The sequence below is a fragment of the Crocodylus porosus genome, unplaced genomic scaffold, assembly GCF_001723895.1.
Source record: "Crocodylus porosus isolate Cpor-Errol unplaced genomic scaffold, CroPor_comp1, whole genome shotgun sequence".
NCBI lineage: Eukaryota > Metazoa > Chordata > Crocodylia > Crocodylidae > Crocodylus > Crocodylus porosus.
The window spans coordinates 162,834,707-162,856,160 of NW_017728906.1; the positions used below are offsets into that span (position 1 = coordinate 162,834,707).

General features: G+C 40.6%; 1 protein-coding gene across 8 annotated transcripts in view; it reads right to left on the reverse strand.

Moving 5' to 3' along the window:
- Window positions 1–21,454, reverse strand: part of FRY (FRY microtubule binding protein) — a 379,103-nt gene that overhangs the window by 158,461 nt on the left and 199,188 nt on the right. For all 8 annotated transcript variants that reach the window (XM_019530102.1, XM_019530097.1, XM_019530098.1 and 5 more), the window contains 8 exons: window positions 18,990–19,097; window positions 10,796–11,051; window positions 7,755–7,937; window positions 6,635–6,721; window positions 4,169–4,428; window positions 3,650–3,839; window positions 2,493–2,617; window positions 1,567–1,624 (listed from right to left, as the gene is read on the reverse strand). In XM_019530102.1, coding sequence (XP_019385647.1) covers window positions 1,567–1,624; window positions 2,493–2,617; window positions 3,650–3,839; window positions 4,169–4,428; window positions 6,635–6,721; window positions 7,755–7,937; window positions 10,796–11,051; window positions 18,990–19,097 — 1,267 coding nt within the window. The remainder of the gene's footprint in view (window positions 1–1,566; window positions 1,625–2,492; window positions 2,618–3,649; window positions 3,840–4,168; window positions 4,429–6,634; window positions 6,722–7,754; window positions 7,938–10,795; window positions 11,052–18,989; window positions 19,098–21,454) is intronic.

Below are 21,454 nucleotides of genomic sequence, written 5' to 3' on the forward strand. Positions count from 1 at the left end.
CAGAGGTCCTGCAATGACCTCAGCCAATTCCCTTAGTACTCTAGGGTGGAGATCGTCCGGACCAGCTGACTTGAATACATCCAGTCCCTCCAGAAGTTCCCTAACTAGTTCCTTACTAACCCTTGGCCTAGGTGTGCCTCCTCTGGGGCCTGAGGGGGGCCCAGCGATGGGGTGACTACTCCAGTCCCTGCTTAGGAAAATGGAGGCCATGTCCCGGGCTGGAGTGGGGATGGAGTCTAAGGTGCTGGAGCAATACAAGCAATGGGCGGGGAGTGGAAGGGGGGGCGGGACAAGGGGAAGGGGTCAAGCTTCTTGATTTCCCCCACTGCCTGCCCCCCCATTGCTTGCTCCCCACTGCCTCTCCCACTGCCTGCTCCCCTACAGACTTCCCACCATCTGCCCCCCCACTGCCTCCCCCACCAGTGGTCCCCCACAACTGCTTTTCCTGCTGCAGCAGTTCAGGGGACAAATTTAAGACAACCCTCCAATAATCAGATTCTTTACATGGAAAATTATAGCACACAAATTTTTCCATGTATAGAATCTAATTATCGAAGGGCCTTCTTAAATTCAGGGTTTTCTTGGAGTCAAATAAATACGTTAATTCAGCTTTTAAGCAGCTTGTACCTACATCAAGTCTGTTTTCAAAGAAATTTACTTTGCATCTCAGTTGAACACTATACCAAAGGGGGACAACAGAAACAATAGCCTCAGGCACTAACTCTAGTGGGGAAGGCGGGACACAAAAACAGCAACAGTTATATTGCTGGCTTTGCTACTGCCATGGGAGCATCAGTGCAACCACTGACACTACCCTGTGAGTAGCTGCTTGGTCAGGGCCCTCAAGCACCCACTTACACGTCTGCCTTAGGTCTCAATAAGTAAACCTTTCTTCTAGCACATAATCAAGAGAAATTAGCCTTCCTGAATAATAACTGTGATAGTGCAGCTATATTGCATCTGGTACCTGAGCTACTCTGTGTAGCGTATACATGCCTATAGAGCTATGTGAATGAAATGGTTAAAAAGGGAAGTACCATAACAAGAAGGTGCAGACAGAATCTGGTTTGCTACAGTTAAATTGGTACATTGAGAGTGAACTAACCACACTGATATAATATCACCAAGTCAATGTGGCTTTAAGACAACCTACAGTCCGTGGTAAAGTCCTATTTATGTAATACATACAAAGTATATTTAAATATTGTTGTGAAACATGGTTGTGGCCCAATTGTGTTACAAGATTCTTTTTTATTATCATTGTAAGTGGGTTTCCTAGTTCACAATGAAAAGCTTCCGTGTATTTAACTTGTATTTTTTCCAAAAAGTTTTATATATTGTATATTTATACAATTATTGAATTATAAAATAAATTCAGTTTTAAACATTGCTTAAAATAGCTGTTATACAGTTATTTAAGATTTTTTTAATTAAAAAGTCCAGTTGGACCTCTTATAGCCAATTGCATGTATTCCTTTATGTCAAAGCATGTATTGTCAAAGAATTATATTTACAATCATTAAATCTGTGTTGTTATTTCACCAAGTACACATTACTTCCACCAACCTCTGGTCTTCTTTCTAGGGCTTCTTTCATTAGTGGATGAAGTTCTTCTACTAATTCCCTAAATAAAAATAAGTAAATAAATGTGTAAATACAGTTCTTCATAATTAAGCTTTTTTCATAAATTTAATTTTCCCTGTAAGGGAGAAAGAGTATTATACTAAGTCTCTTTATAAGGCTGTTATGACATTGTGGAGTAGGTTCATCTCATCTACCTCTTTGGGCACATATAAAAGCATAGAATCCTAGAAAATTAGGGCTCTAAGTGATTTCAGGAGGTCATCTAGTCCAATCTCCAGTTCAAAGCAGGTCCATCCCCAACTAGATCATCCCAGCCAAGGCTTTGCCTAGCTGTCTCTTAAAAACCTCCAAGGATGGAGATTCTACAGCCTTTCTGGGAAACTTGTTCCAGTGCCATATTACCCTCCGAATGAGAGAGGTATTTTCCTAGTATCTAATCTAAACTTCCCTTGCTGCAACCTGATGTCCAACCACTGGAGCACATCTTAGGAAAGGGCTCTGACAAGGGTTTCCATTTTGCCCCTGCCTGAAACTACAGTTGGGCAGCACTTGCTGTACCATGGAAGTGGAAGAAAGTGCTAACATAATGGTAGTTTAGATTAAATGTAGCACAGGTAAATTGGAAAACTTTTTAGTCTTTATGAAATACTCACTTACTGGGAAAAGCTTTAACTGCCATTCAACCAGAACTGCCAGTCAATACCCATATCCCAAACATATTACTACTAACTCAGCGCTTCTTTTTTCTTTACTGGTTTCTCTCCCTCCAACAAGAATCAGCATCATACTTACTATATAAACAGTCATATTTTGAAATAATAATAAAAACCCCAAATAATTTTATATTAAAAGAGAAGCATTTGAAAGGAAGGCAAGTAGCTGAGATTTTACAGAAACCTGGGCAGTACCTGAAAACAAGAGAATTTGTTCTTCCAAATCCCAATACAAGTGATTCTGTGATTTCTATGCTTTCAAGTCTCATTAAAGGCACTAGCTGCTTTAACAGGACACCAACAGATGGGGTTCCAATAGCCTAAAATACATTAAGATATCACTAGAATTTACTGTTAGCATTACCCATACTGAAAACAATAAGTGCAGCTATCAAAGCACTGATGAGTGTTTCACTGCTCCCTTCCTGCCTTGCTGGTAATAATTTAAGAGAAAAAGGGCATTTGTGTATCAGTACTGTAAATAGGGTGGGGTAAGGGGGTACCATCCATGAGTGATGATTTAGAGGGAGTGTCAGCATGGCATCTCCCAGTGTACGTTGACAGCAACAGACTGTGTGTGCGCAAAGAACTCATGTGGCGGCAACAGTAGCTGGAGTGTGGGGAGCCTGGGTAGTGGCAGCAGCAGCTTGGCAGCCCCCAGTGCCTCTCTGTGGCATCTCTGTCCAGGGCGCCAAAATAGCTAGTTATACTTCTGTTGTATATTATCCTTATACCTATCTGTGGCTAGGTAGCAGTTATGTGCAAGTATGATGCTATGTAGCATTCTGGCTGGATGTCTGCCACATCATATCCCCATCAGTCAAAAGGTTTTATTTATGTTTGAAAGGTAATTACGTCATATAATTCACCGAATTTCTAACTTCAGCAAAACACTCTATTCAATGGAAATGACTGAATTTCTTAAGCTGCTACCCCTCTTGGCCTTAAAGTCCAGATTCCCATTCTAGATATGACATTAAGTCACAGAAATGAACTATCCATCATGCCTTATTAGTTATGTATGTGTTATAACAGTCCCTTACCAGAGTAAGTGCACATTAAGCATAGCATTTCTGTACAGAATATACACCATTTAGAATGTAAACTACCAATATAAAACAGTAATGTCATGCAAATTCCACTGCAATTACCAAATGTTTAATGATGCACTTATGCTATGATGTTGACAGTTTTCAGTAATTACTAAGAATCCTTTAAAAAAAGTCATATATATCAAAATATTCTTCTAGCTGGGACACTTTTATCACTACTATTGGATTTCACATGCAAATGCTGTTTAAAACTTATTTTAAATAATTACAGATTACTTCTTCTCAAGCATGTCATGTTACCTTATTATCATAGTTCACTGTACCATCTGGAGTGGTAGCCATGATCTCTGGAGTTGAGGCACGCAAGTGTCCAGGGCTCATAATACTGGGTTTTGCCACTCCAAAACAGAGTATAAGATAGTTTCTCCACAGAGTTACATAGTTGTCTCCACTGCTAGCCGTGCTTGTTTTTTTTGCATTTATAGGGATACTGAAATTAAAAAAGGATGATAAAATCAGTAATAATTTTTTTAAAATTGCTGTTTTATATTGGAATTATGGGGCTTCTGTATAATAATAAAAAAGTAATGAATGCTGTGTAACCTCAGTTTTACCATTTGATATTATACAGTACAAAAATCAATGCAGCTGGTAAGAATAAGTATTACTACAGTTGAAAGCTATGATAATCAAACCCACTACTAAAAATTCTTATAACCAATTTATTGTACTGAGGAACTTATATTAAAATTGGGCTACAGAACTTCTATTACAACCCAAGCCTTTAAAAGCAAAGCTTATGTACAGCGTAGCACTTACTTTGGATCCACAAGAGGCATTATCAGCTGTAGCCGAGTAAAAGCATATGGCCAAGCATAGCTGAGAGCTGTAGGACAATGCTTTGGTAAATTCTCCTGTCTAAGAAAACTGAAGAGGCAGAGAACCCATGGATCTTTCACAGACTGTGCAAATATCCAAACATGGGAAGGGCTTTTTACGTCATAATGGCTGTTTACTAGGACTGCATTCCACTCTACCAGCCACTGCAGATCCACGTTGTGTGTTAATGGTATTGCTGTCTGTGGAGAGAGAAATTTCAAAATCACAGTGATAATTATTTATTTCCATGTGTATGGATTCCAATTCTTGTCCTTATTTTCAAAGTCCTTACAGCCTATTACCAACCAACCTAGCATCTCTTGTTTGCTACTGAGAGACAGATGCGTGACCCACAGTGTCAGCCTTCATCACCCACTTGTGATATTTTCTGACCAGCATGTCTGTACTTTCTCCCCAGCTACACTTCATGCTTGGGAGGAACTCCTCAGAAGGCTATCTTCCTGCAACTCTTATCTTCCTTCAATTCCTTCCTTAAAACTCTTCATTGCTGAAAAGTCAACAAAATAATGGGCTACTACTATTTTCTGACTACTGTATATCATGCTGACCAATACTGTCTCATTGTTACTGGCCCTGCCAACTCTAGTGACCCATCTCATTCAGGATGGGGAATCAAAGGTAGTCAGAAGTGATACTAGCAGTAGAAACTGGCATACCTTAACCATGATAGCCCCATGAGTCATATAGACTCAGGAGGATCTTTGATCACTACTATTTTTTGACAGCAATAACTATAAATTAGGACTAGCCAGACAAAAAACAAACAAACTGCATGGTGCCTAGAGACACGGACCTTGCAGGGATTGCCTTACAGTTATGAGCAGTAAAAAACAACTGGAGAAACAACTGTGCTAACCCACCCTTTATGCACCCCACTACAGAGCACAAGAGGGCAAAAATATTAGTTTCACATCCCAGAATGCACAATAGAATATGTGTGTACAGTTATTTAGTCTAGAGAACAGAAGCCTGAGAGGAGATTTAATAGCAGCCTTCAACTACCTGAAGGGGGGTTTGAAAGAAGATGGAGCTAGGCTGTTTTCAGTGGTGGCAGATGATAGAGCAAGGAGTAACAATCTCAAGTTGCAGCAAGGGAAGTTTAGGTCAGATATTAGGAAGATTTTTTTTCACTATGAGGGCAGTAAAACACTGGAACAGGTTACCCAGAGAGTTGGTGGAATCTCCATTCTTGGAGGTTTTTAAGAGCTGGCTAGACAAAGCTTTGGCTGGGATGATCTAGTTGGGGCTGGTCCTGCTTTGAGCAGGGGCTTGGACTAGATGGCTTCCTGAGGTCCCTTCCAACCATAACTTTCTATGATTTCTATGATTTTATAAGAAATACGAATTTTTAATTTTGGGATTTCTGTGCTTATCTATCCAAGTGATTTTGAACAACTTACACTTAAAGAAAACACCTGCACCCAGGCTCAGGTAGTCTGTGCCAATCACAATTCCAAGTACTTTGGTGCTTCTTGTATTCTGTCCCTTCCTACATCTGTCCTACTTTATAAGTACTGTAGGGAAGATGCTGTTCCTTCCTTCATCTGTTGACAGAACTTGGCATATGCAAGCTGCTACTGTATCCTGGTACATAGCTGATGGCTGCTAGGATAAGAAAAGGTAGTGCTATTGCTGACATCTACTAAAGGCAGACAGACAGTGAGAGGCAGATTGCTGGCTGGTTTAAGGTATCAGAACTCCATTGATTTGAAAGGCCAATGACAATGTACACTGCCTGAGTATATGCCTCTAAGGCTAGGAACTGCATTTGTCTCGGGACCAGTTGTGCCTATGTTTGACCTGGAACAGAAAAGTCCTGGAATTGGCATATGCACACACTGCCCTTCCAATCAGGGTTTAGTGAGCAGCTAAATGCACTGTCTCTTCAATAATGCAGTCCTAGGACAACTGTTCCGATGTACTTTGTGATGTCCTGGGACAAACGGTTAGCACTTCTTCTCCTGTGAACCATTTTAGAATTTGTCCCAGGAAAACAGATATGAAAGTTTGAATGATCATGCTTTGTCCTACGAGAAAATGTTTTTTCCTAGGAAAAAGCAAAGCCCATTTGTAGCCTAAATTCCATTTTATAACTGGTGGCAAGCTGAGCTATTATTACAGAAATTATCATTAAACCAAAAATTATCATTTCAGTAGTGACCATGTATACACAGAGGCAAAACACATACAAATGCATAACCTGAGGTATTCAAATATTTTGAGCATAACTATAATTTTAAGACAACGATGTCTTCCCTTTATCTCTAAGAAGTGGCCCAGAGATTTTCTTTGCATTTCCAATAGCTTTCTCAGACTATATCGCATTGTATTTGTTCAGCACTTATACCAACCATTAGCAGCCAGTAGTAATAAATAGGTACTTACTGAATCTGAAACTACCACATGAATAAAACTTTCAAGAATCGAAGAACTTAATTGATCCATGACATCAATCATAGGTCTGTCATCATCCTGTATAAATGAAGATAATACTAGTCAATAATTTTCTCTAGCAAATTGATTCATATCTCTTCTTTCATGAAAGAGAACTCTACACAAACCATGTTAAGATTTAGCACTGCTAAAACAATCCCATAAATATACAAGTTGTCTTAATTGATATATTTTGCCTGGGGTTTTTTTTTTGGTATTACTTTTACTGTCACAGTCAAGCCCAGCCTGTGGTGCGAAAATAAGTTAATTAGCTACTTTAGTGCACTGTTTACTGAACGAAAGTGTGGATCTGAAAATCCCGTATGACTTGCCACATCTGTTATCAAAGAACCAAAAAACTAACTTACTGTTTATTAAAGCATTCCTTTGCACATATTTGTGTTCTCAGGCATTTAGATAGCTTACTGTGTTAAGGCTGCCAGCATACAACGTGAATTTTTTTTTTTGGTGGATACAAAATACGAGAAAGATTTCGATTTCTTTACTATACAAGGAAAACATTATGTGGATAAAGTTAAATGTTTCTTGTACTACTATTTCTTGTATGGAATGACATATTATAGTACTGAATTTCATTTTCTTTAGAGGTAAATGGTGATGATGCCAGAATCTGCTTATGAAAGTTTATGCTATACATCTCTGAGTATGCCTGTAAGATGCAACTCTACCTTGCCTTTTGCCTGATTTCACAAGAACATGGCTAATTACCTCTCTGTCAGAATAATTTGCCATGCTAAAGGAATAATTTTACACTATAACTTTTACATGTACCTTGTATCACAATGAAAAAATCCTTAAAAGACCATTGGCTATACCACCACAAAAATGTCCACATCTTACATAATAAAATTGTTGTTTGTATTCATCATCTACTAAACTCCTAAGTTCTGCGATGCTCAGACAAATGAAAATGACAAATTCCCAAAAGGCCAAATGATTTTACTTATACGGCATGACCCTCTGCATTGTTTACATTATGATAAAACCTTGGTAATTTTAGTTTAGAGCATTATCTCTGGAAAATCTTTTTTACAGACCGGGAAAACCATACCTCTGCCTGGCCAAGTGCAAGAAATAAAGCCCGGATTTCTCGGAGAATCAAAACTGCCAGTTTACGTGTAGCAACCTGGAAACTACAAAGTAAGACCAGTGCAAACCCTTCGACAGCATGCAGTACATTGGAGTAAGGACTTCTTTCAGACTGTATTCTATGGCTGGATCCATTTGGTATCAACTATAAAACAATGAGAGGAAAATTATGAGGATGAGGTTGAGTGCAAAAGAAGTTAGTAAAAAATATCCAATTTGATCAGGACACATGTGAATGAAAAAAGACAGGCCACAACTATTTATGTTAATGTTAGCCAGGGGGAAGAAGAGTGACACTAACCTACACCACTCAAATTACCAGGTATTAACTGGATCCAGTACAGGGTTAAATGACCTCATGCCACACAAAAAGGAATTAGGATTGGCTCTCTTAGCAACCCCCTTAATTCCCCACTTAATTCCTGCTTGATTCAACCCACTCCTAAACTGTCCCATCTTCTCCCTGCAAAGGAGGATAAAAATGTAAGGCAAGTACTTAGTTTGCAAAGACTTAACATTCATTTTTGGCCCTGGTTAAAAGGTCTGCCTGTCCTTCTTGAGTCTTCACTGAATCCTAGGAAAAGACCCTCTGAATCCCCTTAACTGCACTGGATACTAACATTATAAAGCAACCGCATTTTAAACATTTTCATTTATTTAAAAATACGACTACTTTTCTTAATTCTCCCAACCTACCTACTTCCCAGGTTACTTAATTCACACTGTGCTTGCCCAGAGGAAAAAGATCGTCCTGGACCCAAAATATAGTTGGGCCAAGGCACAGCATGCCTGGAAACCCAGATCTGACAACTAAAGCACCTGGAGAGCTAGGCAGATAGGGCAGCTTTCATTCGGAAAAAAAGCTGCTGTATGTCTACAAATGATTACCTATGCAGAGAGGGGAGATATGAGAAACAATCGGTTTTTTCATTGTTGTTTGAATTGGCCAAAGAGGTGGCTAGAGGAATGGAAAATCTGTTCCATTCTACTCAGCCTCAGCTGTCTTTGCTCAAACAAGGTCCCCTTGTTTATACTAGGCAGAAGAGAAGCCAAGCAGGTGGGGCTGGCGCTTCAGGCACACTACTCCCATCAACCTGCCTGATCAAAGATCCCTTCCTCATGAAGGCAGAAAAGGGATTACTATATGCAGCACAATTTACAATAATACTTAGTTCTAAAAAACTAACTGTGTATGGTGCTAGTGTGAAGGGGATGTGAAATTGCTTATTTAGTATTTAAAACTATTTGTCATTCTATTTTTGTGTTGTTTATTGATCCTGAAAAGAACTGCCTTTTCCCCAGACTTTAAATTTCTTCTGACATTTCATAGGAACACGTGCCCCATATTTATACAGAGACATTTTGAGCAAAATAAAGAGTATGATACAATGGGATGCATAATGGAAAGAATGATTACATCATTTACATTTGGACAGATTTTTAAGAGACATAAACAGGAAAATTCACAGAAATAATCATGAAAAGCAAACATATTGCTCAGTTTCTTGCTCATTTGATTTTAAAAGTGAGTTAAATACTGGGTGCCTATACACATGCTCAGGGGTAAGGAAGGGCCATTTTAATTAAAGCAGTTTCCTGACAGCTGCTCTAATTAAAACGGCTCACTATCACATGTATTAAGTCCTCCATGTTTTAAAATGGCTGCAAGGGCATTTTAACTAAAGCTTATTCAATGAGTTTCAAAGTGCCCCGTGGCCATTTTAAAATGTAGGGGGCTTAATACACGTGATGGTGAGGCAATGCTGGTGTAATCAGAACACGGAACAGAGTTAGTTGAGTCTGCTCTGGAATATTCTAATTGGAATGCAAACCAGCATGTCTACGGGCAGCAACCGTCTCTAAAATCAGGCCCTTTAAAAGTGTTTCATGTTGGGCACCAAAAATACTGATACAAAGTCACATTTGAAAATCTTGGTCGTAAAATCTTACTTATCCAACTGAATGGGAGAACAGGACATTATTTGGATGAATGGGAATTCAGAAAAAATGGGTAATTTTTTTGTGTGTATATTGTGAGAGACAACAGAAGTCCAATAACATTTTTGTATACGTGGGACTGTACTGTAGCTTACAAAAGTAGTTAATTAGAAAACATCAGTTTATCCCCTTTGATCATGCTAACAGTACAGTATCTGTACCTATAGTTATGTGATATACTAATACTTTGGAAGATTTTACATGGATGCTCAGTTTATAAAGGTGTCACATTTTAGAAAGTTTGAAGTGAATCACAGAAACTTTCTTTTTATTTTTTAGCATTATGTGTCAGTTCCAGGTATTGGGGAAATCTCTCTGTCCCATGTACTCTCACACTTCACTTTATGTATTTTTCTTAAGTAGTTTTCTTGACTCAGCCTCAAGAAAAGAAAGCTAAGAGGAGACCTGGTAGCAGCTTACTGCTATACTAGGGGAATACATCAAGGGCTCAGGGAGCAACAGTTCACCAGGGTACCCGAGGGGAAAACCAGGAGTAATGGCCACAAACTCCTGGAAGACCGATTCAGGATCAACATTACGAAAAACTTCTTCACAGTCAGGGTGTCAGACTGTGGAATAAGCTGCCTCCAGAAGTGGTGCAATTACCTACCCTGGAAATCTTCAAGAGGAGACTAGACAGTTACCTTGCTGGGGTCACCTGACCCCCAGTTATCTTTCCTGCTTGGTGCAGGGGGCTGGACCTGATAATCTTCCAAGGTCCCTTCCGGCTTTACAATCTATCAATCTAGGAAAAGCTATTCTGGTTTGACATGCATTCTGCTATGTTATTCCCCTCATGTAACATCTCCTCCCATAATAACATCTCACACCATGACATCAACTGTAACACCTGTCCACAGGTGACAACAGAGCTAATTATAAAAAAAGTTTAACAGCAGTGAACCCTTTAGTTACAATCTGGATAGATAAGGCATACATAAAACACAACAATTAGTGTAATAAATTAGCAAAAACTGCAGTGCAGTTTTGTTTGTGCATTTATACCTCGGAGGATCTGTTTTTTCCTTGTTCAGAGGTTTTTCCTGGAGTGTGTATTACAAGCTTCCACTGTGTAAGCAACTGTAGCAGCAATTTTAGGGAAGTATCGAGGAGATTATGATGCATATCATTCACTTCACGTAGCAGGAAATTAGTGAATCCAAAGAGTACATCTTCCCGCCAGTCAACAAAGTCAACAAGTAGACCCTGAAGAGAATTTTGTGCAATGTGCCGAAGTTCATCGTCCATATGGATAGAGAGCCTTTGTGAAAAAATAAAATATAAAAAATACAAGCCTCATCAATAGTGATAAGCAAAGTAAATTAACATTAATAGAAACTCAAAGTGAATATAATAATTCTTGTTACACCAGTTCTTGAATATAGCTGTGGATTCAAAATAAAAGCTTACTGTGGTCACAATTACCGTGTTAGTACAGAGTAGTCATATGAACATTTTATTTTTGTACTTACAAACATACTCCAAGATTAAATATGGCATCTTTGCAATCTCTCAGAACAAAAATAGTGTTGACTTGTTTGCTTGCAAAATAAAAAAGGTTTCAGGTAAATACATACATCTCATGCTTTTTATTTTATCTTGGGTATATAAAAACAAACAAAAATGAAACAAAACTCCCAAGGGCTTGTATAACAACTAAAATTAAACTTCAGTCAAGGAACAGAAAAAAATTGTTGAGAGTATATCTTTACATGAAGTTAAACACATGAACTCTAACACTGCCTCATATGACTTCTCTGTAATAAAAAGGAAAAAGTCTAGAGAAAAGCTAAAAGAATGCAATGGACCAAGTTCTATTTGTCTGGAATTATATGATTAAGTGGAATTTAAAACAAAAGTTGCCCTGCTGTCTGAAAAAGTGAAATTAAATTACTCCAACGAGATTGCTGTAATGCAATTTTTCACAATCAAATCAGAGACTGCTTTACTCTGTCAAAGAAAAGGTTGACTATTATAGAACTTCACCAACAGAGACTGCTGTGCTTTAGGATCCACAGGAATTAATGTACAAATTGGGTATTACTATATTTATCTTGAACTTAATTAAGGCAATGTTTTTTCTTTTCTCCTTTGGACATCAAAAATAATAAGAATAGGCTATAAACTGAAATTATATTAAATTCATCCATGCAATAATTATTAGGCAACGAAATATGGTGGTGATCGAAAACAATAAACAAACTATAATTGTCTCTAAGGCCAAGTTACTGTACAAAGGCACTGGAAAATTATATCAAAGGACATGGAAGTTAAACTTAGCTTAAGACAGAAACTCTGCAATATTATGTTAGCACAGTCAATACAATGGATATAAGTCAACTGAGCTAAGGGGGCTTTGTGGAGAATTTCTCCATAATTCTCAGGAATAAGACTTTATCAGTAATTAATTTGGCTTACTAAAGCAGCTCTTTGCCAAAGGGAAAATCACGAGATGTCAAGAAGATATGCAGACATGCCAGATGTTGGAGGTAATACCTCTTTTAGTTTCTAACAATTCTTCCTAATAAAAAAAATCCAAGATTCAGTGCAAGTAAAAGCTCATTTGTTTGCACTGCAGCCCCTTAAGTTTAAAACCAATCTTGGGAATTTGTAATGAATATATTCAGTGGGCAGCAAAAGGTCAAAAGCCAGAGTGTAAGCTTGACATCTGCTTTACTGCTTGTAATTTGAATACAGCTGTCTTGGAAGAAAACCTAGCTGTTGATTTACAGATTCTTTCTGGAAACTGCCAAAAGACACATCTGTTGTTAGGATGAAAATTCAAACCAAACTGTGAGTAAAATATTCTATTATCCCAAAGATGCTGTTTCATCTCAAGAAAAGAGGAAATGTTAACAGCTTTCTGTCCAAACATCCAAACTTAACCAAGTCCCTATTAAAGGGGCTTGAGGACTCCAAGTTGCTTTTTTCAAATGGATTACCGTTAGATGTGATCAAAGCCCCATAATTCTAAATTCAGCTACTAGACAAAATTTAGTCACAAAATTTAGTGAATTCAGAATTTGAAGTGATTTAACATTGTAATAAGTATTGTGAAGCATTTGCAGAAATGAAAAGCCTAAGCTTCCACAATGTATGTGGGATCAAATCATAGAAAATTAGGGTTAGAAGGGACTTCAAGAGGTCATCTACTTCAACATCCTGCTTAAAGCAGGACCAGCCCCAGCAAGATCATCCCAGCCAAAGCTTTGTCTAGCCAGATCTTAAAAACCTCCAAGGATGGAGATTCTACCACCTCTCTGGGTAACCTGTTCAAGTGCTTTACTACTGTCCTAGTGAGAAAGTTTTTCAAAATATCTAACCTAAACTTCCCTTGCTACAACTTGAGACTATTGCTCCTTGTTGTCATCTGCTACCACTGAGAACAGTCTAGCTCCATTCCCTTTGGAAACCCCCTTCAGGTAGTTAAGGCTGTGATGAAATCCCCCCCATAGTCTTTTCTTCTCCAGACTAAATAAGACCAGTTCTCTCAGTCTCTCTTTAGAAGTCATGTGTCCCAGCCCCCTAATCATTTTCATTGTCCTCCACTGGACTCTCTCCAATTTGTCTACATCCTGTCTGATCGGTTGACCTGCTGGCAGTGCTCCTACTAATGCAGCCCAGTACGCTGTTAGTCTTCTGGGCAACAAGAGCACACTGTTGGCTTATATTCAGCTTCTTGTCCATTATAATCCCCAGGTCCCTTTCTGCAGAGTTGCTGCTTAGTGACTTAGTCCCCAGCCTGTACTGGTACATGTGATTGTTCCATTCTAAGTGCAGGACTTTGTTCTTGTCCTTCATGAGACTTCTTTTGGTCCAATCATCCAATTTCTGGGGTCTCTCTGAATCATAGTCCTGCCCTACAACAAATCCACCAAGCTTGGTATCACCTGCAAACTTGGCACACTCCACCCAATCTTCCAGATCATTGTTGAAGATATTGAACAAACCTGGATGTACAACTGACCCCTGGGGCATCCCACTTGTTACTGGCTGCCAGCTAGACAGCGAGACACTGATTACTACCCTTTGAGCCCGATGATCCAGCCAGTTTTCTATCCACCTTACAGTCCATTCATCCAATCCATAAATTTGCTTACAAATTGGCTGGAGGCCCGCACTCAGAGAGTGGTGGTGGACAGGTCATTTTTGACCTGGAGGGACATGGGCAGTGGGGTCCTCCGGGGCTCGATCCTCGGGCCCACACTGTTTAACATCTTCATCAGCAACCTGGACGAGGGGGTGAAAATCACCTTGTTCAAATTCACAGATGACACTAAGATGTGGGGAGAGGTGGGCATGCTAGAAGGGAGGGACAGGCTACAACTAGATCTGGACAGGTTATAAGGGTGGGTAGATGAGAATAGGATGGGATTCAATACTGACAAGTGCAAGGTACTGCACTTAGGGAGAAAGAACCAGCAGCATACCTACAGGCTGGGGAACTCCCTTCTTGTCAGCACAGAGACAGAAAAGGATCTTGGGAGTCATTATTGATTCCTAAATGAACATGGGCCGCCAATGTGAGGACGCGATCCATAGGGCTAACCGCACCTTGTCATGCATCCACAGATGCGTCACGAGCAGGTCCAAGGAGGCAATCCTCCCCCTCCACGCGACACTGGTCAGGCCGCAGTTGGAGTACTGCATCCAGTTCTGGGTGCCGCACTTCAGGAGGGATGTGGACAGCATTGAGAGGGTCTAGAGGAGGGTCACTCTCATGATCAAGGGGCAGCAGGGCAGGCCCTACGAGGAGAGGCTATAGGACCTGAACCACAAGAGAATGCTGAGAGGAGATCTGGTGGCCATCTATAAACTTACCAGGAGGGACCAGCGGGGCACGGAAGAGTCCCTGTTCCCCCAAACGCTACCAGGAGTAACTAGTAATAATGGCCACAAGTTGACTGGGAGTAGGTTTAGGCTAGACATCAGGAAGCACTACTTCACAGTCAGGGCAGCTAGGATCTGGAACCAACTTCCAAGGGAAGTGGTGCTCACTCCTACCCCAGGGGTCTTCAAAAGGAGGCTAGATAATCACTTAGCCAGGGTCATTTGGCTCCAGCATTCTTTCCTGCCCATGGCAGGGGGTCGGACTTGATGATCTGTTCAGGTCTCTTCCGACCCTACTAACTATGAAACTAAGAATGCTATGGGAGACTGTATCAAAAGCCTTACTAAAGTCAAGGCATCACATCCACTGGTCTCCCCACATCCACAGAGCCAGTCATCTCATGATGGAAGACAATCAGGGTGATCAGGCCTGACTTGCCCTTGGTGAATCCATACTGACTGTACCTAATCACCTTCTTCTACTCCAAGTGCTTAAAAATGCATTCCTTGAAGACCTGCTCCATGATTTTTCCAGGGACTGAGGTGAGTCTGACTGGTCTGCAGTTCCCTGGATCCTCCTTCTTCCCTTTCTTAAAGATGGTGCTATATTTGCTCTTTTCCAGTTATCTGGGACCTGCCCCAGTCCTCACAAGTTTTCAAAGATAGTGGCCAGTGGCTCCGCAGTTACATTGGCCAACTCCCTCAGCAACCTTGGGTGCATCTCATCTGACCCCATGGACTTGTACACATCCAGCTTTTCTAAATAGTTCCTAACATGTTTTCTTACCGTTGTTGGCTGCATACCTCTTTCCCCAGCTGTGCTGCCAGGTGCAGTAGCCTAAGAGCTGACCTTGTCTGTGAAGACTGATATAAAAAAGGCATTGAGTACTTCAGCCTTTTCCACATCATCTGCCACCAGGTTGCTTCCTCCATTTAGTAAGGGACCCATTCTTTCCTTGATCTTCCTCTTATTGCTAACATGCTTGTAGAAACCCTTCATGTTACCCTTCATGTCCCTTGCTAGCTGCAATTCCAGTAATGCTTTGGCCTTTCTGATTTCAACCCTGCATGCCCGAGCAATACTCTTATACTCCTCCCTAGTCATTTGTCCAAGTTTCCGCTTCTTGTAAGCTTCCTTTATGCATTTTAGTTCACTGAAGAGTCCCTGCTAAGCCAAACTAGTTTTCTGCCATGCTTTCCATGCCATGCTTCCTGTGTCCTCAGTAAAGTTTCTTTAAAGTAAAACCAGCTTTCCTTTAAAGTAAAACCAGACTCCTTTCCCCCTCAGACTGGCCTCCCAAGGGGTCTGTCCATCAGCTCCCTGGGTAAGTCAGTCTGCTTTTCTGACCCTTGTCCAAGGTCCTTACTCTGCTGCTCTCATTCCTTTCATTCCTAAGGATCCTGAACTCAAATCATTTCATGGTTGCTGCTGCCCAAGTTGCTGTCCACTTCTACGTCTGCCTCCAATTATTCCATCTGTGAGCAGGCAGTCAAGGAGAACACAGTCTCTCATTGGCCTCTCCAACACTTGCACTAGGAAGTTGTCCCCAGCACTCTCCAAAAACTTCCTGGACTGCCAGTGCACTGCTGTATTGCTCTCTCAGCAGCTGTCAGGGTGACTGAAGTCCCCCATGAGAACCAGGGTCTATGATCTCGAAACTTCTAGTACTATCTGAAGAAAGCCTCATACACCTCATCTTTCTAGTCCGGTTGTCTACAGAAGGCACCCACCACAGCATTACCCTTGTTGCTCTCATGCAGCTGTAATGAGGAAAAAAGGCCATATTTGAGATGGACAAACTAATTATTTTATAGTGCATATAATTCATACTAATAAAGGTGTAAAGGCAGCTCTATGTGAGGAAGATGGAGATCCATTTGAGTATCTCTCTAAAATAATGCCATTGTCCCTCATACTAAACTTAGAGCAGAAATACTCTCTTCACTTCTACTACAGGTTTCCCTCGCTTTATGCTGTACACGCATTCCTGGAAAATGGCGCATAACTTAAATTTGCATAAAAGGAACCCACTTTACAATGTAACAAATAGGAATACGTTCCAAGACCTTGACTGTACTGACCCCCAGACCCATTTCTACCACTTTTACAAGACAATTTTGGTCCTCACCAACAGCAGACAGTACACGCAAGCACAGGGTATTATCATAATGGGGATGGCAACTACAGAAACACATGTCAGGCAATGAACAAGGAGCACAATCCACACAGGAGACTATATTTTGGTGCATGTCACTCCCACAATGCACTGCACAAAGCAGCGGGCTTGCCCCATATATAAGTTACTGGAGGGTATTTGGAATATGACACAACAAGGTAAATTACAGCATTGTGTAACAGGATGCAGTACTGATGCAATGTTAAAGCAGCTGCACACTGTAAGTCTGAGGTATGTATTGCAAAACCGTTTAACCACAATTAAATTATAGTATTACAAGGCTGGTATGAAATATCATTAACATTTAAATTCTGGGCATATTAGGAGTAAATGTATTGCTTACGTGATATCACAGGATAACCAAGAGTTCAGGCCTAAATGCAAGGAAACTGAGACAGTGTTCAGTCAGTTTCCTTCCTGTTCCCTTATCTGTCCCGTGGACCACAGTAATTCTAATTCAGATGTTTACTATGTCTCTTAAGAACACTGAAGAGCAATGAAAAGAATTTGCCTCCTACTTTATCAATCCTACCCATAAGGCCCTCTGTTGCTGCACCATATTAATAGCCAATAAAAGCTGGATGGGACTGCCTATGTAACCCATGAATACTTCTTCTTACCTATAGGAGTCATTAGAGAGAAATTCAACTATACCAGCCTGGAGGGGATTACCCTAACATATGGGCAGTTCATCACTGGAGGAGAACCAACATAAATGTCCTTATATAATTTATCTCAATCTTAACTATTGGTGCAGTGGAATATGGTCTGGCAACAGAAGACATGACAAGGACATCCAAGCATCACACCTATTCTTGACTATATTTTTGGCCGTTGTAGCTGTCTGCAATTCACCATAGGTCTAAGCAGCTGTCTGACTGGGATTCAGCCTGCAGCAGACAAGACCAAATGCTTCTGCAAATGATCCCCCCCTTGACCTCTATGTACACAGTTTAAACACACCTCATAATGGTGCCCACATTGCTTTGTCACTGTTACCTGATAATACTGACATATTACTGGGGTCCTTGAGACTTGCTTTTCCAATATAATCAGTAATAATTCCATTTTAACAGGTTGTCTACAAGACATATGTTAAAAACATTTAGCAGTGGTACTTTGATACCACAATGCAGATTTAACAGCAGAGTGTTCTATGCTGAAAACTGTCACCTATCATTATGGCTTTTCATAACTGTAGTACAACTGAATCTTTATATGCCCCTACTATATCATTGCTATTAAATCCATGAGCCTACTTCCGTTTTGTAGGTTCTGAATCATAATCCACCTCTTTCATGACAATGAAATTGTTTTCATGCAGATCAGAAGGGTCCTAGCTCAGGAGTATGACAGACCCAAACCCTCCTACCTCTCTGTTTTTTGCTTTTTTTAAATTTAAAAATACTTTTGATCTAGTAGTAAGAAGATAAAGTTCAAACACACCAAGCCCGCCACATTGTTTTGCTAGGCAGATGTGTAAAATATATAATCCCAATCTGGAATTTTTAACTGTATATTTTCTCATTATGCCAGATATAGATCTTCTCTTTTTGTAGCATGCTGCTATCATAACCGTACAGCAAAAGCTCTGTTATCTGGTACCCATGCAAGTTAGCTGAGAGACCCCGCCCAATGCGTCTGGAGCGTCAGTGTGCCGGGGGACAGGCACCGTGCCACCCCTCCTGCCCCTCCCCTGGTGTCAGTGTACTGGGGGACAGGGACGGAGGCCCCACACAGGCTGCTTTGCCCCTTGTCGTGGCCCAACGTGGGACTTGGTGAAACTGGAAGTCCCACTTCCAGTTTTGCTTTTGCCGTTTTGACTGGCATCGACCAGCATGCCGGTTAATAGAGCATGCCAGTTAATGAAGTGGCGGATAACTGTAGTAAGAATTAAATACACATCACATTACAAAAAGGTGTTTGTTTTCAAAGTGCTGTCTGAAAGAGTGAATGTACTAGTTCACAATGTAAAAAAACATTTCTAAAGAGGACATTTACTTCTGCATTAGAGGTTTGTAGGTATGAATGCAATCTTACATACTGCTGTTCACATCTATTGTGGCATAAGCTTCAATTACACATCATTTTACCTTATATATGTGTTTCTGCCTAAGAAATAATTACACAGACTGAAACTCAGTCTCATTCAATTCCTGCAGATGAGTCTTTTAAGCATTTACACAACCTACCTTGCCAGTAAATCGATCAGCTCAAGTTTTGACATTCCATCAGGAAGCAATCGAGGAATAGCAGCAACACATGTTCTGAAAAGATCAATTTTTGGTTTTCTTTCACCCCTGAAAGTTTGAAACAGAGTTTAAAGACCAGTAAATGTTGACAGAATACAAAACAACTATGAAAGCCAAAATAATAAATTAAGCCTCATGATGGCACTGACCTGGAAGAACCCCATGCTACTCAGGGAGAACCTAAACATGAGGGTGAAGCACAGTGAAAGGGACTGGTGTGGCTGCTGGCCAGGACACTTTTGTTGATCCACAGCTGATATTACTGCTTTGGTGGTTATTACCAGCTGGAACAAATTATAATGAACTAAGGCTGCTTTAACTTGGCTAAAGGCCAAAATGCTTTCTGGTAGTCCAGGGAACTGAGAAAGTACAAAGTTCAGTCCAAACCAAGGACTGGGTTCCAAATCTTTAAATTTCCTAAGGGTGGGTTAGGTTACAACAACTGAGAACCTTCATTACAGATACTGTCACAGGATCAGTTCCTTCTTGTATTGCTTCCTGTGCTCTTTACAAATGTTTTTTTTCTGAGAATGTAGAAAGAGAAGAAATCCATCAGACAGTCTCCCAACGAAGGCTAATTTGACTCAACTGCCCTATTATTTGGCTAGCTAGCCTCAATAATTCATGTAGATAAGATCATCAAAATGCAGTATTAGAGGTTGCCCAGTCTTTCAGATAACATTACAAAATTACAGTAAGTAATTTTCACATAACGCTACTATATTACAGTAGTCCCTGGGGGCCCCAAACATGTTGAGGTCCTCATTGTACCAGGTGTTCTATACCAGTAGGAAACAACTCCTGCCTTGAAACACTGACAATCTAAATGGTATAAACATAGGGTGGGAAAGGAAAGAGAGGTTCAGTGATGTGATCAGACTTGCCCACTGTTAGTGGCAGTGCAGAGAACAGAACACAGACCTCCTCCGTTCCAGTTCACTGTTTAGCCCATTAGAACACTCTTTCTAAATTACACAGGGAATTAAATATGCATATACAGTTCTCCTGATAAGGAGTTGATGGCATGAATTTAATATGTCTCCTCAAAAAAGACTGAAGTGAGGCTAAAGAACATCATCATTTTAATAAGTAACAGGTTTAGAAAGGGCACAGAAAGTACTGATTCTTCTTATAATGGGACTTTTCAAATTGAATGACAACTTTGTGGCCCTACTTCAATGTCCTATTTCTCAGCACATTTTAAAATATTTATCCGCTTGAATCTGAATGGTGTTAAAAAAACTACCATGCTTAAGTGAATTTTTAATATATTCAGCTTCCAATGTACGGTTTGCTGAAATTAGTTTTCATAATGAATTTTTTCATACTTATCTCTACCTTACTCAAAGTGTACCATAACTTTAAAGTATATAACAACTAAAGACAGATTTTCATTATCAAAGAGATTTAAACATACTTGGAAGAGACATCTCTATACTATGATTCTCATCTGAGAATTAAACTATAACTAAATCTTTGTGATCTGTACAAGTATTTCATTAATAATGAAGTAAAGAAATATTAAAACTATAGTAGTTTGCTTAGCAGTTGCCTCTCACCGCTGGGATTAGTTTCATATCTGCTTGAAACAGATAAGCCGTGCTGGCTCACATATGCAGATGAATTCTGCAGGGCTCCTTATGCAAAACCTACATTAGAAACTTAACTAGTATCCAATTCCTTAGTGCTAGTCACTATGAAGGGTAATCAGTACACGCAATTATTATGAAGACATGAAAAATAACAGCTCAGATAAAACCATGTAAAGTAACATTAGAGGAAAACTTTAAGGGTGCATCCACACATGCAAGCACATGCGCTTGCAGCAACTCAAGTAGAATTGGTGCAAATTTGAGCCGAGGCTTTTTGCCTCAGCGCACGTGCCCAAACATGCACTTTGGTGTGGGGCAAATTGTGCTACTTGGGGCAAAATAACCCTGCCTGGCTCCTCCTGGATCTGCAGCCAGGGGGAGCTAGAACCCAGGGCCAGCCCAGCAGTATAAAAAGCTGCCCTGTCCTGACCCCATCAGTACAACAAGCTGCCTTGGCAAGTAGCTCAGGGCTACTCACTCTCAGGAGCTTCTGGGGCCCAGTCAGCTGGTACCTGGGGACAGTACCCCTTGTGCCAGCTGAACTGCTGAAGCAGCCCTGAGAGTTCCCTGCACCGTTTACCCACTACAGCAGTCTGGCAGTGGAGGCTGCTGCCTGGATGTGACCTGCTGCCACCTGCACAGCTCACAGACATCCTCCCACAGGGCCACAGCCCCCCAATAGGGGTTAAAGCCCCCCACAGGGTTCACAACCCCACCACAGGGACTGCAGCCCTCAATAGGGACTGCAGCCCCACAACAGGGGGCACTTGGCTGGGGCTACCACCCCCCCGAAGGGCCCACATGCCCCACCCC